Source organism: Erythranthe guttata, chromosome 11, assembly GCF_056151865.1.
Source record: "Erythranthe guttata isolate IM_541 chromosome 11, IM_541, whole genome shotgun sequence".
Classification (NCBI taxonomy): domain Eukaryota; kingdom Viridiplantae; phylum Streptophyta; class Magnoliopsida; order Lamiales; family Phrymaceae; genus Erythranthe; species Erythranthe guttata.
The window spans coordinates 3,462,246-3,483,216 of record NC_142543.1 but is presented as its reverse complement, the minus strand read 5'-3'; the positions used below and the strand labels follow the sequence as shown (position 1 = coordinate 3,483,216).

The following is a 20,971-nucleotide window of genomic DNA, read 5'->3' as shown; positions in this document are numbered from 1 at the left end:
TATACAGATGTCTCCATTCCAAGCTCTCTATGAGTATCAGCCCCCTCAATTAGGGTATGACCCTTGGTTAGAGATAAGAACAGCTGGAGTGGAACAAAGGCTAACTAACCATACCAAGATGATTCAACACCTCAAGGATATGTTGCAAGAAGCCAGTAACCGTATGAAGGTGCTAGCTGACAAGCACAGGAGTGAAAGGGCATTTGGAGTAGGAGATTGGGTCTATCTCAAACTTAAGTTGTATAAACAGTTGAGTCTTAAGAAGAGCCCCATATGGAAGTTTATGCCTAAGTATTGTGGCCCCTCTGAAGTAGTTAAGCGAGTGGGGGAGGTAGCTTATGAGTTGAAATTGCCACAGGATGCTAAGGTTCATCCAGTTTTTCACGTTTCACTGCTTAAGAAGCAAGTGGGCAGCAAGACCGGGTGGTGCATGATTTTCCTCCCTTGACTGATAATGGGGAGCTCTTTCTGCAACCGGTGAAGCTACTATCTCGAAGAATAGTGAAGAGGAACAATGCTGCGGTGGGGCAGATGTTGGTCCAGTGGGCCCATCTGCCGGCCGATGAGGCTACGTGGGAGGATGCTGAGGAAATGATTAGGAGATTCCCTAGCTTTCAAACATGAGGACATGTTTTTCAAGGGGGGTGGATTGTTACGTGCATGAAGAAGAGAGAGAGAGAAACAACGTTGTAGGGAGAAAATGGAGATTCACTTAAAGAAACGCTGAGGAGAGAAACGCGCTTGTGGAGGCTACGGAGGATTAAAACTCACCAATCAGAGGACGACACGTGGCGTAGCCGTTAGCTTGTTAAATCCAGCTGAAATCAATAAATAGAAGCTGAGCTGAATTCATGTGGGCCATGCTAGATATTTTGGGGATTAAATCCTTTGTAATTTTTCATTGGAGATCACCCATTCAATATAATTCCAATTTCACAATCTGAAACGTAACACCCCCAAGCCGTGATTACTAAAGAATGATACAAGAGGTGGATAAACGATGTCAGATTAAATTATAAAATATTTTTTCTTAATCTAGTGAGATGACAAAAAGTTTGACAAACTATGCACACTTTTACGATGGGTCGACTTTTAAGGAAAAATACAAACTAATGTACTCAAACAAACAAAAAACTTCATAATATAATCCTAACTCGAGAAGGAGACAAAACAGTGTAGATATATATTGTCGTAACCAACATCCAAATATGCAATAAAACTTACTGAAGGTACGTCATTTTGCAATAAAACTAATTGTCTTTTTTATTCTGCATCAAATAAAAAAGATTTCATAGGTGAGAAATCTGCAATATCACAAAGTGCAATAACGCAAATCCCAAATTTAGAAAGAGAAAAGACACGACGTTGAAAAATAAAATGGAAAATCATCTTAAAAATGGAAATTTTTACTCACAAATTGCTCAGATGGCTGAAGTTGATGCACAAATAAAATGTCGATTAACTCCTGTCCGCAGGCAAATTTGGGCTTCCCGAGGTATATATATTTTCAGATTTCTACCGATTTGCTCCGACGACGTAATTAATTGATTAACGCAGTTTATTTTAATTTGATTTTTTTTTTTAGTAATTACGGAAATGGTGCGGGGTTAGGGTTTCACTGTATTGATTGTGATTTGAATTTGATCCAATTGTAGATTCTGTTTAATGGAGCTCAAGTAATATCGTGGAAAAATGAACATGGACACGATTTTCTTTTTCTCAGTAAACAGGTACTTTTTAATTCCTCTAATTTAATTAATTATCAGTGGTTTCATTTTAATTTTCTGTGACATATATTACTTTCCGAATTATCAATACATTATGTTATTAATTCCCTAATTAATCACCTAATAAAAATCTGGTTCTATTTTATAGTTGCAATATATTATTTAATGGTGTTTAATTACGACTCCTGTAGATTTTTTATTTTACAAACAAAATCAATATTTTCTACAAAAATCGACGACATGTTGTCGCCAATGTTGAGAAATCAACACTAATTTTTATTCGGTAAAAATCGACATTGTTGTGTCGAAATATGGCTGTCGTCTTTCCCTTGTGCTTCAAGATTGTATTTATACATGTAGGGATGGGGTGGTGGGTCCACTGTCCTATCTTTTTTCAGAACACGTGAAAGTGGTGTGACTGCTACGAATTGTGTTTGTCTGTTGTGTTTGAGTCAGGCTATCTTGCTCCGTGCAATTTGAATCAGTTAAATGGAGATAATCCGCTCGTGCAATCGTTCCTAGCTCTCGCGCAAGTGGGCCTCTCCTCGATTCATGCCATGTTGCAGGCGTTCCACCTTTATTTCTGATATTGAGCCGAATATATGGTCACATCCACCATCTATATCTATCTACGTAGGGCTAGTGAGAAGCAAGCTATATTAGCTTAGGGCAGTGGTAGTTTATCTGAGTAAACGACCGAAAAGAAAGCGGAGCTGCTATCCTAATAATCACCCTGTAGAGAAAAATAGCTTCTTGTCGGAGTCGACGTATAATATTAAGGGTTAACTGCAAAAACTCCCCTAAACTTTGGACGTTTTTGCGCTTTACCCTCTGAACGGAAAAAAGGCATGCTTAACACATGCAAGTCGGACGGAAAGTGGTGTTTCCAGTGGCGGACGGGTGAGTAACGCGTAAGAACCTGCCCTTGGGAGGGGAACAACAGCTGGAAACGGCTGCTAATACCCCGTAGGCTGAGGAGCAAAAGGAGGAATCCGCACGAACATACCTGAACTTCATTATTTTTCTTAGCACTGGCGTCCAAAATGTCCATTTTTGGCCAAAATTGATCGGAATTCAAATCACGTGAATATTGCTGGGGTAAATTAGTATTTTCCTTTTACACCCATTTTCTTCATTTTCTTTTTAATAAATATAAGTAATTAAAAAAGGAAAAAAGAAAGAAAGAAGAAAAGAAAAAAAAAAAAAAAAAAAAAAAAAGGGGAATACTGAATACCCATCATCTTCGTCACAGACACACCACCACACACAAATCAGACAACCACCCACCACAGCTTCTGATCCGTACGCCGCACTACCACCACCACCGAACCAATTTCAATCCATCCCCCATTTCTACTAGTTCGATCTCGAAAATCTGCTATTCAATCCACCCCTTCACCATCACTACGCAAAGAAATTGGGGTTTTTTGACGATAGATAAATATCAAACAAATTATGAACAAAAAAACGAATATTGGCTTTATAAAATGTTAGTGGGTAAGCTGAGATTGAGCATGAGTTGTCTTTCGAATTTTGTGTGAAATTCTTACTATTTGAGCTTCTCATATCATCTCCGATATTATATGATGTTTTTTTCTATTATTTTGATTGACTATTAAAAAAATTAGTAAAATAAATTTTAGATAAAGTACTTATTGACAAATGTTTATTTATACTATATATTTTATTTGTTATAAAATATCAATAATTATTAGAGTATATCAGCTATTTAAAAAAAATGTGCTATAATATTCGATTTTTTTATGATTTTATTTAACCATTAATGAATAGTGAAACACATTTTAGATGAACTATGTATTTTTCTTTTGATGGAAGATGAACCATGTATTTGATTACTTATAAATAACGGTAAATTACAACCACCCTTGAGGTACGGTTAAATTACGAAAAGATCCTTCAACTATAATTTTCTTAAATGTCTATCCTTGTGGTGTCAAATTTAGTGGAATATTCTCAATTTTGTACCCGTTTTATCCCGTTCGAGCTCCACATTTTAAAGCAAGATGATCATAAGATGTGTTTTTTGGCTTGTATATATCAGATTGGGATGCATCAGAAACTGCATTTTTTCACAAAACAAGTACAAGCTAGAGAACATTCCATGGAATTTAGAAGATTATGTTGAATTTGACACCATAAGGGTAGACGTGTAAGAAGATTTATAGTTGAGGGAGATAGTTGTAATTATCCAAACATTAGAGGTTTTTTCATAATTTAACCATATTTCAGGGATGGTTTTAATTTACCATAATAAATATATTTTGTATTAGTACGTGTGTCTCTCTCTCTCTCTCTCTCTCTCTCTATATATATATATATATATATATATATATATATATATATATATATATATCTCTCTTTTGGTATATAAAAATTGCCTCATTTTTCTATCTAAATAAAAGAAATACAGAAAATAAATATCAAGATTTAATCAATTATGTTCAATTTTACCAAAATTGTGGTCCCGGAAATATTAGAAAAAGAAATAAATTTACAATTAAGTAACTAACAGAAACAAGAACACGAATAGAGAATACAGGGGTATTGAAGTAATTTCACGCCGGAAAGCTGTACCTATCGATTTCAGTTAGAGCCAAAACTAGATTCAGTTAGTATAAAAGGTGTGAAGAAGAAGGCGGAAAACACCATTTTCAATTTTCTGATCTGCAGCAGTTACATAAACACACACACACACACACACACACACACACACATTCTGCTGTGTGATTGCGCAATTGGCAGTGGTGAACATGTCAGCGGAATCGGCATCTTCGTCCACGGCTCCTCCTCCGCCGCCAGTGCAGGGGCCTACGCGTAGATTTACAGGCCGAGACAACCGCGGCGGCCGTTCCGTCATTCTCAGGCAACCTGGTGGCTACTCCGCCGAGGTATATATATTAATTGATTAACGCAGTATATTTTAATTTTATTTTTTTTAGTAATTAATTACGGAAATAGTGCGGGCTTAGGGTTTCACTGTATTGATTGTGTTTTGATCCAATTGTAGATTCTGTTTTATGGAGCTCAAGTAGTATCGTGGAAGAATGAACATAAACAAGAGTTACTTTTTCTCAGTAAACAGGTACTTTTTAATTCCTCTGATTTAATTAATTACCAGTCGTTTAATTTTAATTTTCTGTGATTAATACATTATGTTATTAATTAGTGTGAGATGATCGATCATGTTGTATATTCCCATAATTAATTGCCGGCCTAATTAAAATCGAGCTCTGTTTTACTGTTCTTAACTGTATATATATATATATAATCATGCTTGAATATATTTAAGTAAGGGAATTAATTAATTGTTTTTTTTTTTTAATTGTTCTATAGTTTGATGAAAAGGAGTGATTTAATCATGATTCTGCAAAAAGGTTGATATGTACATCAACTTAATTCTTGATTTGCTGTCGAAAATGATGGATGTTTTCTTATTTAGTACTCTCGTAAATGATAACGAATAACATATTTTTATTTAATTTCCAGGCCGTTTACAGACCTCCAAAGCCGATTCGTGGAGGCATCCCAATTTGCTTCCCAAAGGTTAATTTGCTTCTTTTTATTCGTTGTGAATCCATTTGCCTAATTGCGTTTATTCGGTTTCATATACGTGTGTGTATATTGATTATTGACTAAGTAGAAGAAAATAACATGTTGTATTATAATTTATCATGCATGATCAGTTTTTCGACGATGAATTCCTGGAGAAACATGGATTTGCTAGAACCGAAGTATGGATTTTGACAAGTGATACAGCTTTTCCCCCTCCGACACCCGATCATGCATATGTTGATTTTCTTCTCGATCATAAACCCGATGACTTCCAAGACTGGCCTAATCATAAGTACTTTACAGTTATTTCTTTAATTAATAATTTTGGTATATATATTCAACTATATATACCAAAATTATATATATATATATATATATATATATATAATTTTGGTAAACTATATATATTTCCTCTGTTTTAATTAATGTTGCAGATTTGAGCTCCGTTTACGTGTTGTCCTGGGACCCACCGGAGATCTGACTATGACAACTCGTGTAAAAAATGTCAACACTAATGGGGAGCCTTTCACGTTCAAATTCGCCTATCACTCCTACTTCTCCGTCTCAAATATCCGGTAAATTAATATATATATACTAATGACATTATTATATTAATGTCTTTAAAAAAATATATAGTAGCAACAGTGAATTAACTAAATAAATAATCCCTTTTCCAGTGCAACTCGGATTGAAGGATTGCATGGGTTGGATTATCGGGACTATCTGAATCACGATCAATTCACTGAAGAGGCTGATGTACTCACTTTCGAAGAAGAAGTATGTGTGTGTGTGTATATATATATATATATATATAAATATAAAGATGTATTTTAATTACGTAAGTTTAATTAATTATGTTTGGTGCAATTAATTATCACTTTTTAATTTCGGTTTTAGTTGGACAGGGCATACCTGAAGACTCCCAATGAGATCTGTATTAGGGACACTGAGCTTAGAAGAACTATTACCATTTACAAAGATGATAGTCTTCCTGAAATTGGTAAGGTTTTTTTTTTATATATATATATATATATATATACTTCATAGTGTCGTATTTATATATAAATGCAACGGATTATTTAATAAAACGTGTATTATATACGTATATTTTTGTAGTTGTGTGGAATCCATGGGAAGATGATGCAAGTTTGATACCTGATTTTGGAGATGAAGAGTATAAGGAGATGATTTGTGTTGAGGCAGCTGCTATGGATAGTGAAATCACTTTGAATCCGAACGAAGAGTGGATCGGGACTCAGCGCCTTTCTGCCGAGGAATATTAAATGTAGTTTCTAAACTCCTTTTCTTTTTCCCCCTTTACATGTAATATTCTTGAATTGAAGATTAACTGCAGTTTCTGATTCTTGAGTACTATAGCTTATGCTTTTAGTTAAGATGAAACTACGAGGCTTCTTATTTCGGTTACTATAGCTTCTTTACCGGAGACGACGTATAATAATCACATTGATGATAGATAAAAATCAAACAAATTATGTTTTTTACTGATTCAGAGTTCGGAAAGAGAATGATGAATACGTCGTGTACTCGCTCTATGAAGTGTTAGTGAGATTGAGCATGGGTTGTCTTTTGGGTTTTGTGTGAGATTCTTACTACGGTAGAACCTCGATAAATTAATAATAAACAACTAGAATTATTAAATGTACTAATTTAGATAAATTATTTTTTGACAAATGTTTATTTATACTATATATTTTATTGTTAAAAAATATCAATAAAATATTGACTATATCAGCTATTTAAAAAAAATGTGCTATAATATACGTTTTTTTTTTATTTTGTTTAGCCATTAAAGAATAGTGAAACACGTTTTAGATGAACTATGTATTTGATTAATTATAAATAAATATATTCTGTATGTGTATATGTGTGTGTGTAAATATATCTCTTTTGGTATATAAAAATTGTCTCATTTTTCTATCTAAATAAAATAAATACAAAACAATATATCAAGATTTAATCAAATTATGTCAATTTTACCAAAATTGAGGTCCTGAAAATTTTAGAAAAATAAATAAATTTACAATTAACTAAAAGAAATAAGAACACGAATAGAGTATACGGGGGTATTGAGGTAATTTCACGCCGGAAAGCTGTCTCTATCGATTTCAGTTAGAGCCAAAACTAGATTCTGTTATTATTTTAGTATAAAAGGTGTGAAGAAGGCGGAAAAACACCATTTTCAATTTTCTGATCTGTAGCGGTTACATAAATCATCCCACTGCTTCTTCTTCCATCCATTACACACACACACACATTCTGCTGTGTGATTGCGCAATTGGCAGTGGTGAACATGTCAGCGGAAACGGTATCTTCGTCCAGGGCTCCTCCGCCGCCGCCGGTGCGGGGACCTACGTGTAAAATGTCAAACCGAGCCAACCGCGGCGGCCTTTCCGTCATTCTCAGCCAACCTGGTGGCTACTCCGCCGAGGTATATATATTTTCAGATTTCTCCGATTTGCTCCGACGTAATTAATTGATTAACGCAGTTTATTTTAATTTGATTTTTTTTAGTAATTACGGAAATGGTGCGGGCTTAGGGTTTCACTGTATTGATTGTGTTTTGAATTTGATCCAATTGTAGATTCTGTTTTATGGAGCTCAAGTAGTATCGTGGAAGAATGAACATAAACAAGAGTTACTTTTTCTCAGTAAACAGGTACTTTTTAATTCCTCTGATTTAATTAATTACCAGTCGTTTAATTTTCTGTGACATAAATTATTTTCCGAATTGTATTAATGCATTATGCTATTAATTAGTGTGAGATGATCGAACTTGTTATATATTCCGTAATTAATCACCGGCCTAATTAAATTCGGGTTCTGTTTTACTATTCTTAACTGTATATATATAATCATGCATGAATATATATATATATATATATATATATATATATATATATATATATATATATATATATATATATATATATATATATATATATATATATATATATATATTTAAGTAAGGGAATTAATTAATTGATGTCAAAGAGTAATTTAATTATGATTCTGCAAAGATTGATATGTACATCAAATTATTCTTGATTTGCCTGTTTCATTCTTCCATTAATTAAAAGATTATCTTGAACTGTCGAAAATGATGGATGTTTTCTTCTTTAGTACTCTCGTAAATGATAACGAATAACATATTTTTATTTGCATTCCAGGCCGTTTACAGACCTCCAAAGCCGATTCGTGGAGGCATCCCAATTTGCTTCCCAAAGGTTAATTTGCTTCTTTTTATTCGTTGTGAATCCATTTGCCAAATTGCGTTTATTCGGTTTCATATATAAAATGTTGTATAATTAATCATGCATGATCAGTTTTTCGACAAAGAACACATGGAGGGACATGGATTTGCTAGAATCGGATCATGGAGAGTCGAGAATTTGGCACGTGATACAGCCTTTCCCCCTCCAACACCCGATAATGCATACGTTGATTTTCTTCTCGATCATAAACCCGACGACTTCCAAGACTGGCCTAATCATAAGTACTTTACAATTAATCTTTAATTAATAATTTTGGTATATATACAACTATATCATAATCGAAATTATATGTATCTCCTCTGTCTTAATTAATGTTGTAGATTTGAGCTCCGTTTACGTGTTATCCTGGGACCCACTGGAGATCTGACTATGACAACTCGTGTAAAAAATGTCAACACTAATGGGGAGCCTTTCACGTTCAAATTTGCCTATCACTCCTACTTCTCCGTCTCAAATATCCGGTAAATTAATATATACTAATGACATTATTCTATAAATGTGTTTTTTAAATATATAATAGCAACAGTGAATTAACTAAATTAATAATCCATTTTCCAGTGCAACTCAGATTGAAGGATTGCAGGGGTTGGATTATCGGGACTACCTGAATGATCACAATCAATTCACTGACGAGGCTGATGCAATCACTTTTGGAGACGAAGTATATATATAAATATAAAGATGTATTTTAATTACCTAAGTTTAATAAATTATTATGTTTGTGTAATTAATTAGCTATAATCTTTTGATGAACCTGACTTTAATATCGGTTTTAGTTGGACAGGGTATATCTGAACACTCCTCATGAGATCTGTATTAGGGACGTTGAACTTAGAAGAACTATTACCATTCACAAAGATGCAACTCTTCCTGAAATTGGTAAGGTTTTTTTTATATATATACTTGATAGTGTCGTATTTATATGCAACGAATTATTTAATAAAACGTGCATTATATATATATTTTTTTGTTTTGTAGTTGTGTGGAATCCATGGGAAGTTGATGCAAGTTCAATAGCTGATTTAGGAGATCAAGAGTATAAGCAGATGGTTTGTGTTGAGGCAGCTGCTGTGGAGACTGAAATCACTTTGTATCCGAACGAAGAGTGGATCGGGACTCAGCGCCTTTCTGCAAAGGAATATTAACTGCCGTTTTGTTACTTCGCAGTTTCTAAACTCTTTTTTTCCCGTATACGTGTAATATTCTTGAATTGAAGAGATTAAGATCACCTATAATCCAGCTTTAATTTCCTGTTGAACACAGAAATTGTGATGAAAATAGGATGTGATTTGATAAATAAAATGCTGGCTACTACTACTAGTTTCTGATTCTTGAGTAGTTTAGCTTGTGTTGATATATGTAGTAAAGTCACTAGTCCTGAACTAGACCGGTTGACCGGTTGGTTGACCATGGACGAATACTGGAGATCCCGATTGGCAGCTGTTTCACGTATCTTCGGAACTAAGGATGAATTTGACTTATATACGTATCCTTGGGAGTTTTTTTTTTCCGAACCAACACACGAATAAATGAGAAAACATAAAAGGGTTTAATCAGTAACAAAGAACGAGAAAATTGATTAAGGGGTCGTTCGGTTACCACAATTAGGTTCTATTGACTAAATAGCAAGGGTTGATAACATGTTAAATTGATAAGATTTGTACTTATTCAAAACCACTATAAAAACTAAAGTACGCTACTATATGTTACTATTTTATTAATTTAGTAGCACCCCTCCGCTTGTGATTAGTGGGTGACTAAACAAGAAAACAACAATTTCATCCTTAAATTTTATATATTATTATTGTTAACAAAGTGACTCTATAGACAGTTCATATAAAATAACTGAATTTAACAAATTTAATAGAAGATATAATCTAAGAAACCGAACTTCTTACTAATCTAATTCAATCTAATCAAATATGGATAACCAAAAAAACTCCTAATAATCCAACTATACAATTAAAATCCTTATGGCTCGTTTGATTCCCTAAATAAAATTAGTCAAGATAAAATTTCATAATAAGTTATTCACCAAACAAGACCTCATTTGTAGTTATCCGTGACTCGTCTTACCAACCAAACGAAGCATAAGATTACAAATTTTCGTCAGCTTCCCGTTCTGCAATTTACAAGAAACCTAAAGATTCACCATTTTACATACTTCAAAAAGCTTGACTACAAAAAGAAAGACAACCAAACAAAGAAGTTTCGACTTAGAAACATAAAAAGCTTAACACGAACGAATACACGGTCGAGTAAAAACTAATTTCTAACCCCACACATCCTTTTTCGATCTTATCATAGCCATTGTTGAGGCAAGACCACCGCCTCTAAGACCTTTATACGACCATGATCTACCACCACCTGAACTCTGCTTATCCCGATTATTATTATTATTGCCCTGTGATGGTGGTTGTACCTTTCGTACATTCTTGCCCCAGCTATTATTTTCCGGTGATGGTGGTTGTACCTTTTTGGCGTTACTACCCCAACCATTATCCTGAGATGGTTGTACCTTCTTTGGAGTTATGCCCCAACCATTCTCCTTCGATAGCTGTTCCTTCTTTGCATTTAGAGCCTCGCTGAATTCGTCCCAGATGCTCGCGCCACCGGTTTCTACAACAACAACAATAAATAGTGTCAAACGTAATCCAAACAAATGAAAATAATGAACTATGTTATGTGAAGAAACATTTTAACCACCTGCAGAAGTGGGGGTTGTATTTAGGAGTTTAATCCTTTAGATTGTATCGTATTAATTTTACATGCAGTAACTTTGCAAATTTAGCGTTTTTAGTCCTCTTTTGTCAAAATCGCAGATTTTTAATTGTATAAAAACTTAAAAAATTATTTATTCTCTCTAAGATTGTACGTTTAGTTCAATCTTGCAAAGTTAGTTTGGTACCTCAAAATGCCACGATTTTGCAAGTATCTACGTAAACTAAATCGGAGGAGTTTGTTTGGCGTGTCGGTGATCAACGAAGAAAATTCAAAATTTCGGGAGCATTTTTTAGGACTAAAAATCCCTAACTAGACCAACTTACAGGACTAGAAGTAAAATTAACCGAAATAAATTTAAAAGTAAATCCCGGGAAATCGATAGTACCTGGGCTGGGTACAACTGCCTGTTTGTCACTGCCGCTAGGCAAGAATGTTTCTGGAACGATTTCATTGGGTACAGAACCTTCACTCACCAAACTAACGGATTTGTTTCCTTGTTCCGAATCCTCATTGTTGAGTATACGAACATCAATAAGCAACGAAAAATCAATCTGCAAATACGATTAAGCAGCAGATAATTATTATAATCAAGCCTTTTCTAACACAGATGTAAATCATTAATTTCATGATTTCAACAGAACAGTGCTTTATACCTCCAATGAACCATCTTCTTTATAAAGGGAGTTATCTGGTTGTACGTCTTCATCCTCGTCAGCATCCTCGTCAGAAATCTTGGCAACAATGGGGTATTCTGGTACAGGCACCAACATCGTTTGATTCGATTCAGGGTTGAAAGAGAATACTTTTCCAACCTGAGTCAAAAGAAGATATATCAAAGGCATAACTTATATTGCACCGAAAAAATAAGATTTAATTTATAGACGAATATAATTGATTTAATACTCGATGGGCAGAAAGCTCCGGGGTCCAGGATGATGATAATTCAAGAAGACGATAAGCAATGACATCTCCTTCCTGCAAAATAACGACAAAAATTTGACATTTAACATTCGTAATACGAAAAAAAATCATCGAATAACTTCATAAATGCCAGTTTGAGAAAGAAAACGAGGAACTACCTTAGGTATGCTTGGAAGAGGTGGGAGCTTATCAAAGTCGGTTACTTCATCGGTTTGTTTCGGTTTTTCGAAGCTTGATATTTGAGAGTACTCTTTGGTTGGAAGTTTGTACTCGTTCCGAGGAGTGAATGAACGATTTTCCTTCCCCCATTGTTGGCCTTTTTTCTTGCTGGTTATTCCGTTCCACTGGAAGTTTTCCTGATGGAGAAACACAGTGTCATCAGAGAGGAAACGTGACCCCAACTTAATTGAGAAACATCACTAAGGCAAACAGGAAACGAGGGGACTTTTAAATTATACAAGTCTTTCAATAATCGTTTTCTTACTCGTTCAAACCCCCAAGCCGTAATTACAAAAGAATGATACAAGAGGTGGATAAACGATGTCAGATTAAATTATTAAAAAAAAAATTCTTAACCTTGTGAGATGACAAAAAGTTTGACCAACTATGCACACTTTTACGAAGGGTCGACTTTTAAGGCAAAATACATACTAATGTACTCAAACAAACAAAAAACTTCATAATATGATCCTAACTCGAGAAAGAGACAAAACAGTGTAAATATATTGTCGTAACCAACATCCAAATATGCAATAAAACCAATAAAACTTACTGAAGGTACGTCATTTTGCTGGACGGCTGCTTGTTCTGCATCAAATAAAAAAGATTTCATAGGTGAGAAATCTGCAATATCACACAGTGCAATAACGCAAATCCAAGACTGAAAGGGCAACTTTACTCCCAAATTTAGAAAGAGAAACGACACGATGTTAAAAAAAATATGGAAAATCATCTTAAAAGTAGTAGCGGTTTATTCGTGGTTGTTTTTACTCACAAATTGCTCAGATGGCTGAAGTTGATGCACAAATAAAATGTCGATTAACTCCTGTCCGCAGGCAAATTTGGGCTTCCCGAAGTAAAGAAATATGAAAATATAATTCACTATGTGTTCTACAATATGAACTTTAGGAACAAAGGGTGAAGAAAAAAATTCGAAAGAATGCCAGTCCTCCTAGGAATAAATCAGAAGGACAGCAAAACTTTTTTCTAAATTTTAAATCTAAAGAATTGATTTTTGCGAATCGTATATCTGTCATTCACCAAACTGGATAAATAAAGATTCAATTTAACTAAAAGCGTCGTAATATCAGATTCACGTAGATCAGCAAACATAGATATGCATACAGAGAAAAAAGCAGGACCTTTCCCCATAGGCTCAAAGCGGATGTGTCCAGGCCTGATTACAACGGGAACAATTTCACCCTCCTCGTCACTTTCTTCATTTAACTGTTTCGGTGCATCAAAATTTTGCTTCGGAAGTTCTTTTACGACATCACTTTTTTGACCTGGTTGTTCTTGTACATCACCCTGTTTTTCATTTGGCTGCTCAACTCCATCAACGTTTTGAGTTGGATGCTCGTGTTCATTGCCATTTCGCTTTCTCAATTCATGCACATAAGTTGGGCGTGTAAGAAAGTGGTCACGTTTATTTCGTTCTTGATGCCTTTTTCCCTTAACAAACCGATTGTTTTGAGGAGATATTTTGACGTGCAGCTGGAAATAAGAGAAATTTTGAACCTCAAAATCATAGCAGACTAGAAAAATCAAGAACGAAGAAAGACTTTCTACGGACAAACAAGATAACTCACCAGTCCTTTTGGTTGGTCATCCACCTCGTTTATTTCAGCGTCAACTTGTTGTTTCTTCCACTTCTGCTGTAAGAATCTGTTATTCAGTTTTATTATTTCACAAGTTGTAGGGATTAAGGAAAGTACGATAACTAACCTGTACTTTCAATTGGCCATCCACGTTTTTTCTTCCAGCCTTCTTAGCTTGATCCTCTTTCCAGTTCCGCTGCAAAATTCGATGTAAGATTAGATTTAGTTCATTGTTCACATTGATATAAGTATTTGATAGCTTACAAGACCCTCCGATTCGCAGGTTTCATTTTGCTTCTGAATCTTCGCCATTTCCCGCAACCACTTCCTCTTGGCGTACTTTCGCCTTGCGCTTCTACTTGGACCCTGAAGAAGTTCGAGGTAAATCCATAAAGTTTTTCGGGATTACTTATCGAGAAGAGATCAAGAAACAACAACCACTATGTTTTCCATCGACGGTGTCATGGATATACCTTTTTTGTTTCTTTAGGAGCAACGTCGCCATTCTCAGTCGCTTTCCCATTCTCTTGAACTTCGACATTTCTACAGATATGCGTGCACGACAAATATTTGTAAAAAAGAATGGTCGTGAAATATATAATATACCCATAGAAAGAAACGCTGAAATACAGAAAGCATGTTGTCTGAATAGAGGAAAATAAGAACAAGAACAAGAAGGAACCGATACAGGCATTGATTAGCAGTCAGCACAATTAAATGGCAAACCGAATACTAAACAAACAGCCTGAGATTCGTACTGACTGGTTAGAAATGCCAGCATTTCAGGCAGCAATTACAAAATAAAAACAATTCGTATATTTTTTTCTAAAGAATGTTCCTTATTCCTCAACCTAAGGGCACAACCCTAAGCGGGCTTCTTCGTTTGGAAATAATTTCTGTCCTTGACATGCTAAAATCCATACTAGGTTTTCTAGTTCTAGACTTCTCGTAAACCTAGTATTCTAACCATTGGGCAAAACAAAGTTTCCAGAAAGAAAACATACATGTCATTCTCGTCACTTAATTTATCCGTTTTCTCGTTTTCCTCCACTCTATCTTCTGCATCAGAACCATCTTTTATCTCCTTACGAGAACGTTTCTTCTTCTTCTTTGAATGCTCTCCCGCATGATGAGAGTTCTCAATCTTTTCTTCTGTAGGAGCATTGTCCTCAACGGTTCGAGTAGCCTCAGAACGTCGCTTCTTCTTCCTAAAAGAAACAACATTTGAAATCCAAAACGCATTAAAGAAGTCAGCACAACTACATCACACATACTCGAATAAAAACCGCGTAAAATAAAGGCAGAAAAAGCCCATACTTAGAGCCTTCAATTTTCTCTTCTGCTTTTCGTTTTCGTTTCTTCGGAGCTTCAACATCCTCTTCAAGCTCCTCTTCGGGTTCATCACTCTCGTAACCACCTTTTTCTTTCTCAAACTCGTCGTTGGCTAAAAGCAACACACCGTTATTTACAGGCTGCTTCTCTGCAGCTCTCAATTTCTCGACTTCGTCAGCAACGGCATTGTTTCCTGTTATAGATAGAACTTCTCTTCTCTTCCGTACTCTGATTCCACAACAAAATTTAAAATGTCAATCATACCCTTCCCCACACATTATGCTCACAACAATATCAACAATCTAAAAACTAACCTTATAACTTCATCATCCTTTAAAATGCCAGTGGATTCAAATGGCGGCAACACAAAGCCCGATACCTGTCGTAAATAAACTACAAAATCAATATATTTTTTTAAAAAAAAGAGCAGAAACCCAAACAGAAGACCATCAAAAGGAGATAAAATGTGGCTATAAATAAACCCATTAACATAAAAACGAAACAAAAAAGAAAGTGGGTTTCTTTTTTTTTTTTTTTTTGACGTACAGAGAGGAGAAGGCCGTGGGGGCAGGATTGGTGGAGTTGGAAAGCGTGAAGTAGATGAGAGGCTACGTCGGAAACGGTGTCGTTTTGGTAGGGTTTCAGCAGAACCCAGCTCCGATTCAGGCCATCCGATTTCTGGGTTTCGGTCAAAATGTCGTCATCTCTGAATACCAGCCGGATCCTCTTGCTGCTCTTCTCTTCCATCGCGCATGCAATTATTTTCCCAATTCTCTCTCTAGCTAGGTGTGGTTTTAGAGAGAGAGAGAGAGTGTGTGTGTGTGTGTGTGTGTGTGTGTGTGTGTGTGTGTGTGTGTGAAGGTGGGATTCTTAAACCCTCCGGGAAAGAGAGACGGACAGGTGGACTCCAAAACCTCTTTACTGTCCGCTTAGGGCGTGTTTGGTATTCAGATTAGAGGGAAAACTAAAATTTAATGGATACTGGTCATAAAAATTGAAATTTATTGAAAAAATTAAAAAGTTGATCTGCAATACAAAGTAGTAGAAAAAAGTGCTTTTTTTTTTTAAAGGATTATATTTGGGGGAAGTAATTAATTAAGCGAAAATAGGTGAGAAAGGATGAATATCGAAAAATAAAAATTTATACAAAAAACGAGTACATCTTTGGTCCTAATGTGCACAAACATCATACTCAGTTAATTCAAATTCTTCATATGACAAAAATCAATTATTGAAAATGTGTTTAATAACAACTGCCTTAATTGCATGTCGAGTCTAAGCAGAAGTGAAATTTTGTAAAAATCTATCGGGTATCATATGGTTGCTGGTTGCATGATACCCAATGTTGCAGGGTTTTTATGTTGCCGATATGTCGGCACATAACACACTTACGATGTTATCCATGAATCTTAAAAAAAAAAAAAAAAAAAAAAAAAAAAAAAAGAGTAAGTAACATTAGATTCAAGTTATATAATCAAATATGCCAATAAAACATAAGCCAAAACTATAAAACAAACAACATCCATAGAACAAATTAAATGATTTTTTTTACAAACAATATCACACAATTATTACATTAAAAAAAAAAACATGACAATGTGCAACAAGAACTTTCTTGTGAAAGTAAAAAAAAATGTGTTGAGTAAGAATGCTATGGAATTGGAGAAAGTGAAGGGTATTTTATACTATATTTTTTGTAGACTTTACAACGTAATAACATGTTATTAAAAAACATAGGGTAAATTACAAACACCCCCCTGAGGTATGGACAAATTACAAAAACACTCCTCTTGTTTGGATAATTACAACCCCCCCCTCAACTCATCAAATTTAGTAGAATCTTCGAGATTATATGGAATATTATCACTTTTGTACCCGTTTTATCCCATTCAAACTCTACATTATGAAGCAAGATGACCATAATATGTGATTTTTAGCTTGTATATATCAGTTTGTGGTGCATCGGAAACTGTATTTTTTACACAAAAAGAGTACAAACTAGAGCACATTTCACGGAATCTAGATGACTATGTTGAATTTGGCACCATAAAGGTGGAGGTCTAAGAAAAAATCATAGTTGAGGGAGGTAGATATAATTATCCAAACAAGAGGGGGGGTTTTGTAATTTGATCATACCTCAGGGGGTGTTTGTAATTTACCCAAAAAAATATAATTATTGTATCAATGAGACAATGACCAAAATGAAGTAATGCAATTAGAGTTACTCGAATTTGATTTGACGAAAATTATATAAGAAAATGTTTGATCTGATTTGATTTTTTTTTAACATTAAATATGCGAACGAATACCGAAAATAAAATGTCGTAAAATATTTAATATGAGAAATAATATATTCCAGAATATCGGATTTTAAAGGCACGAGAATTTCATTTTATTTATTTTATATATTAATTTGTTTATTTATGATTTATATGAACCATTCGATGATGAATGCACTAAAGATAGCCTAAATGAATTAGGCTAAGTTTTTCTTTTCTTTTTTACAATTTGTACTTGTTTGATTTCATATTGTACTATCAGATGCTCTCTTGCAATCTTCAATAACTGAGAACAAAATTAAATTTCCCAAAAACTCTGTACATGATAATAGAGAGTGAAACTCTGGGAAGAAAAGAAAATAAAAAAATCCTTCACAATGGGAGCAGAAAAATCGATGTCGAAGAAGAACTACAATCGTCTGATAGATTGCCTTCTGCTAGCTTGAAAAACAAACAAAGAGTACGATATTATTATACGGTTACAAACCTTTAGAAATGATCCATTGTCTATTTTCACGAGGTTTGTTTCGACGTAGAGCGAAACTTTAACCAACAGGGCGCACCGTCTTTCAAAATAGAATCTCATAGACCCCTGCAAGAAATGCAATGATGAATATGTCAGTTTATGAAGAAACCATTTTTTTTTTGGTCGAAACTAACGACAGAGTGGAAATAAAACACGACAAAAAACGAAGCTAAAGAGAATATAGGTATATGCAAGCCAATCAACAAAGAAAGATTTCGCAGACAGTGTCTTTACAGATAGACAATCTTAAAGAAGATTCTGCAACGACTATCAAGATGGAGACGGCCACGATTCCTTACTTGGTTTGCTTTAGTAAAAGAAAGAGAATTTTTTTTTACTGAAGATCAAAATAATCTTAAGAACGATAAATCGTTTGCTTTAAGATGTGCTTATTTTGCGAATTCCGAAGGAAATGGCCTCCTCTAATCCATCTCATGAGAGAATATAAGCAAATCGCAGCACATCACACAGGCTCGTCAAACAGAAAATAAAATAAGAAGACGAAAGATGAGACCTAATCAAGAATGGCTACTTTATTGCATCTTCCCCTTCATCGAAGTTAAGTAACAGTATGTATCCGTGACAAAATAATGAAGAAAATAAAAATAAATATATGGATGACTGTAGCCCCCTCTAGTTGCTCGACAGAGGAGATTGTTCGCCATCCATTATCTGTAGGACACTTGATATTCACAAATAATTTTCTTGGTATTTGTGTTCATTCTTCACGTCCTTATTTCTTCATTTGAAAAGTAAAAAAAAAAAAAAAAAAATTGTTTGTGTCTACTTCCCGATTTTACGAGCAGGGCTTATAGCACAGTTCCAAAATCCAAATCAACTACAATAAACCAACGATCAACAACAGGATACAACAATCGACTCCTTTCGTCACTCAGCAGGAGAGACAGATTCAACAATCAAATAGAAAAAAATACGAAATTAAATGTCAAATAAGTAGACAATGCGTAAATATAAAAGAATCTCAGTCAAACTTCCTTAAATTTTCCACAAATAGTACAAGCTCCCCAAACCAAATAGCATATACCCAAAAACAAACGAAAATGAAAGGGGTCGATCAACAAATCCAGGGGTTCTTTCATTCTCTTTTTCTGTTTATAGACACCAACACTTTCAAAATCATATATTGAGAACTCAAACTCGAAGCTACAACGATCGATTATAGTTTGAATATCATCACGTTTAATTGCAACCCAGACTCTTTAATTAGTTTCCACTAAATCCAGACAACAATCTAACTTCCTCCCCTCGGAAACACTCACACGCAATCTAATTCACCATTCATACGATGTAACAACGTCGCCAATTTTCCACAACGTTAAAAAAAAAAAGACACATTTTCTCAATCATATCAAACCCGTGTTCGACTCTTTCAATCACAGCTCACCTCACCTAGTTACATCCAGGGGCGAGTCCACCCCTTTGGCAGGGTGGACTCAAGCCCACCCTCAATTTCTAAATTTTCCCTATATTATACATATATATATATATCAATTAATTCAATCCAATATTTATTAATTAGCCCACCCAAAATCCAAATTAATACAAAAGAAGCCCCAATTATTGTTAATTAGCCCACCCAAAAATTCAAATTAATGCAAAAAAAGAACTCTAATTTTTTCTTCTTTTTCTTCCTTTACTGTTCCTATTTTTTGATTTTGTCACAAAAATTTAAGCCCCCGTACCAAATTTCTCGACTCGCCACCGGTTACATCCTCCATTTCTATTCAAATTAGCAAAAGGATGAACTCAATATCTGTAACACAAATACACAATGGCCCCATTCCTAATATTATTTCTTTGTTTACGAAAAGCCCACAGTTCCGACTTCCGATTCCGCCATAAAAAAATCATCTTTATCACATGAATTTACCCCAAATCAAGCTTATTTCAATCCACCATAACAACATTTTTCAAACAATTACTGAAATATATATATATTTTTTTTTGGGTTAATTCAAATTACCTGACTTTCTGAACGAGAATGGCTTTGAGCTTGCGAGCGAGGTCTTGAGAGCGAAGCTTGCACTGAAGAGTCTTCTTAGCCAAAACGCGCTTCTCGGACTTCTTAATGTGGGTGGTTTGCTCGATCTTAATCATCCGCTCGATCCCGCTTGACTGCATCTTCCTCTGCATAATAAGCAGCGCGTGATCCAAATTGTTGTTCCGAACTTTGACCCGGATGCCGCGCCATTGTTGCAGCTGACAACTCAGTGAGCCTAACCCTAACCCTAGGAGGGAGGCGCCTCTCTTCGCCGCCGCTTGAATCATTTCTCTGTAGGGATTTTTGCGTTTCTATTGAGATTCAGGATTTCGAATGGGGGTTTCAATTTTCAAGGGTTTTGGTGGATGTGTGTTTCACGCGCTCGGCCTTTGGCCTAGGGCCCCAAGTGTGTAATTGAGCCGAGTCGGCTCGTGAGTTCGGTAAGCCCTTTACTGGCTTGAGTCAAGTTCGACTTCATTTTTAGTTGATCGTGAGCTCGCGAATATTTTTTTTCAATTTATTTTATTATTTTATTCAAATATAATTAATATAAAATTAAGTAATAAATTCATATAAATAATTAAAAAAAAATTACAAGTCATTTTAATTTCAAATTTTTTTAATTGTAATATATAATAATAAAATTCTAATTAAACTATTATTAAAAAAAATACAAAATTGGCTCAGACTCGAGCTCGACAACATTGGCTCGCTCAAGTCCAAAAAAACAATACTCGAAAAGTTCGAGGTTCTAACTTGAGCTCGAGCTCTTCAAAA

The 20,971-nt window shown here is 34.8% G+C and overlaps 4 protein-coding genes across 5 annotated transcripts; 2 read left to right on the top strand and 2 right to left on the bottom strand.

Annotated features, from left to right (window-relative positions):
• Nucleotides 1-4,392: 4,392 nt before the first annotated feature.
• On the top strand, nt 4,393-6,724 carry LOC148766796 (putative glucose-6-phosphate 1-epimerase). The gene is made up of 8 exons (XM_088825798.1): nt 4,393-4,636; nt 4,756-4,830; nt 5,235-5,291; nt 5,432-5,592; nt 5,735-5,875; nt 5,978-6,077; nt 6,198-6,300; nt 6,417-6,724. Exons 1-8 carry the CDS (start codon nt 4,499-4,501, stop codon nt 6,581-6,583), a joined length of 942 nt encoding a protein of 313 aa, XP_088681924.1. The 5' UTR covers nt 4,393-4,498; the 3' UTR covers nt 6,584-6,724.
• Nucleotides 6,725-7,496: 772 nt separating this feature from the next.
• LOC105965509 (putative glucose-6-phosphate 1-epimerase) lies at nt 7,497-9,918 on the top strand. The gene is made up of 8 exons (XM_012990060.2): nt 7,497-7,749; nt 7,903-7,977; nt 8,489-8,545; nt 8,645-8,814; nt 8,914-9,054; nt 9,152-9,254; nt 9,370-9,472; nt 9,572-9,918. The coding sequence occupies exons 1-8, from the start codon at nt 7,612-7,614 to the stop codon at nt 9,736-9,738; spliced, it is 954 nt and encodes a 317-aa protein (XP_012845514.2). The 5' UTR covers nt 7,497-7,611; the 3' UTR covers nt 9,739-9,918.
• Nucleotides 9,919-10,608: 690 nt separating this feature from the next.
• On the bottom strand, nt 10,609-16,522 carry LOC105965518 (sphere organelles protein-like protein). Of its 2 annotated transcripts, none has more exons than XM_012990074.2 (15): nt 15,934-16,522; nt 15,702-15,766; nt 15,373-15,615; nt 15,060-15,263; nt 14,529-14,598; nt 14,320-14,421; nt 14,183-14,251; nt 14,047-14,109; nt 13,600-13,951; nt 13,011-13,045; nt 12,397-12,594; nt 12,221-12,292; nt 11,971-12,129; nt 11,703-11,868; nt 10,609-11,212 (listed from the first exon to the last, which is right to left on the bottom strand). In XM_012990074.2, exons 1-15 carry the CDS (start codon nt 16,132-16,134, stop codon nt 10,866-10,868), a joined length of 2,346 nt encoding a protein of 781 aa, XP_012845528.2. In that variant the 5' UTR covers nt 16,135-16,522; the 3' UTR covers nt 10,609-10,865. The 2 variants fall into 2 exon arrangements, with proteins under 2 accessions (XP_012845528.2, XP_012845526.2); XM_012990072.2 differs by having other exon boundaries at nt 14,047-14,112; nt 15,934-16,360.
• Nucleotides 16,523-17,949: 1,427 nt separating this feature from the next.
• LOC105965557 (Ribosomal protein S21 family protein) lies at nt 17,950-20,601 on the bottom strand. The gene is made up of 2 exons (XM_012990120.2): nt 20,177-20,601; nt 17,950-18,258 (listed from the first exon to the last, which is right to left on the bottom strand). Exons 1-2 carry the CDS (start codon nt 20,479-20,481, stop codon nt 18,249-18,251), a joined length of 315 nt encoding a protein of 104 aa, XP_012845574.2. The 5' UTR covers nt 20,482-20,601; the 3' UTR covers nt 17,950-18,248.
• Nucleotides 20,602-20,971: the final 370 nt, after the last annotated feature.

Excerpts from the sequence above, each read along its gene's own strand:
- LOC105965509 (XM_012990060.2), top strand. The coding sequence starts at position 7,612 with ATGTCAGCGGAAACGGTATCTTCGTCCAGGGCTCCTCCGCCGCCGCCG. Across the intron at positions 7,978-8,488 it reads TACTTTTTCTCAGTAAACAG|GCCGTTTACAGACCTCCAAA; the intron begins GTACTTTTTAAT and ends TTTGCATTCCAG. Across the intron at positions 8,546-8,644 it reads TCCCAATTTGCTTCCCAAAG|TTTTTCGACAAAGAACACAT; the intron begins GTTAATTTGCTT and ends ATGCATGATCAG.
- LOC148766796 (XM_088825798.1), top strand. The coding sequence starts at position 4,499 with ATGTCAGCGGAATCGGCATCTTCGTCCACGGCTCCTCCTCCGCCGCCA. Across the intron at positions 5,593-5,734 it reads CAAGACTGGCCTAATCATAA|ATTTGAGCTCCGTTTACGTG; the intron begins GTACTTTACAGT and ends TTAATGTTGCAG. Across the intron at positions 5,876-5,977 it reads TTCTCCGTCTCAAATATCCG|TGCAACTCGGATTGAAGGAT; the intron begins GTAAATTAATAT and ends TCCCTTTTCCAG.
- LOC105965518 (XM_012990072.2), bottom strand. The coding sequence starts at position 16,134 with ATGGAAGAGAAGAGCAGCAAGAGGATCCGGCTGGTATTCAGAGATGAC. Across the intron at positions 15,616-15,701 it reads AAGGATGATGAAGTTATAAG|AGTACGGAAGAGAAGAGAAG; the intron begins GTTAGTTTTTAG and ends TTGTGGAATCAG. Across the intron at positions 14,252-14,319 it reads CCTGCGAATCGGAGGGTCTT|CGGAACTGGAAAGAGGATCA; the intron begins GTAAGCTATCAA and ends CGAATTTTGCAG.
- LOC105965557 (XM_012990120.2), bottom strand. The coding sequence starts at position 20,481 with ATGATTCAAGCGGCGGCGAAGAGAGGCGCCTCCCTCCTAGGGTTAGGG.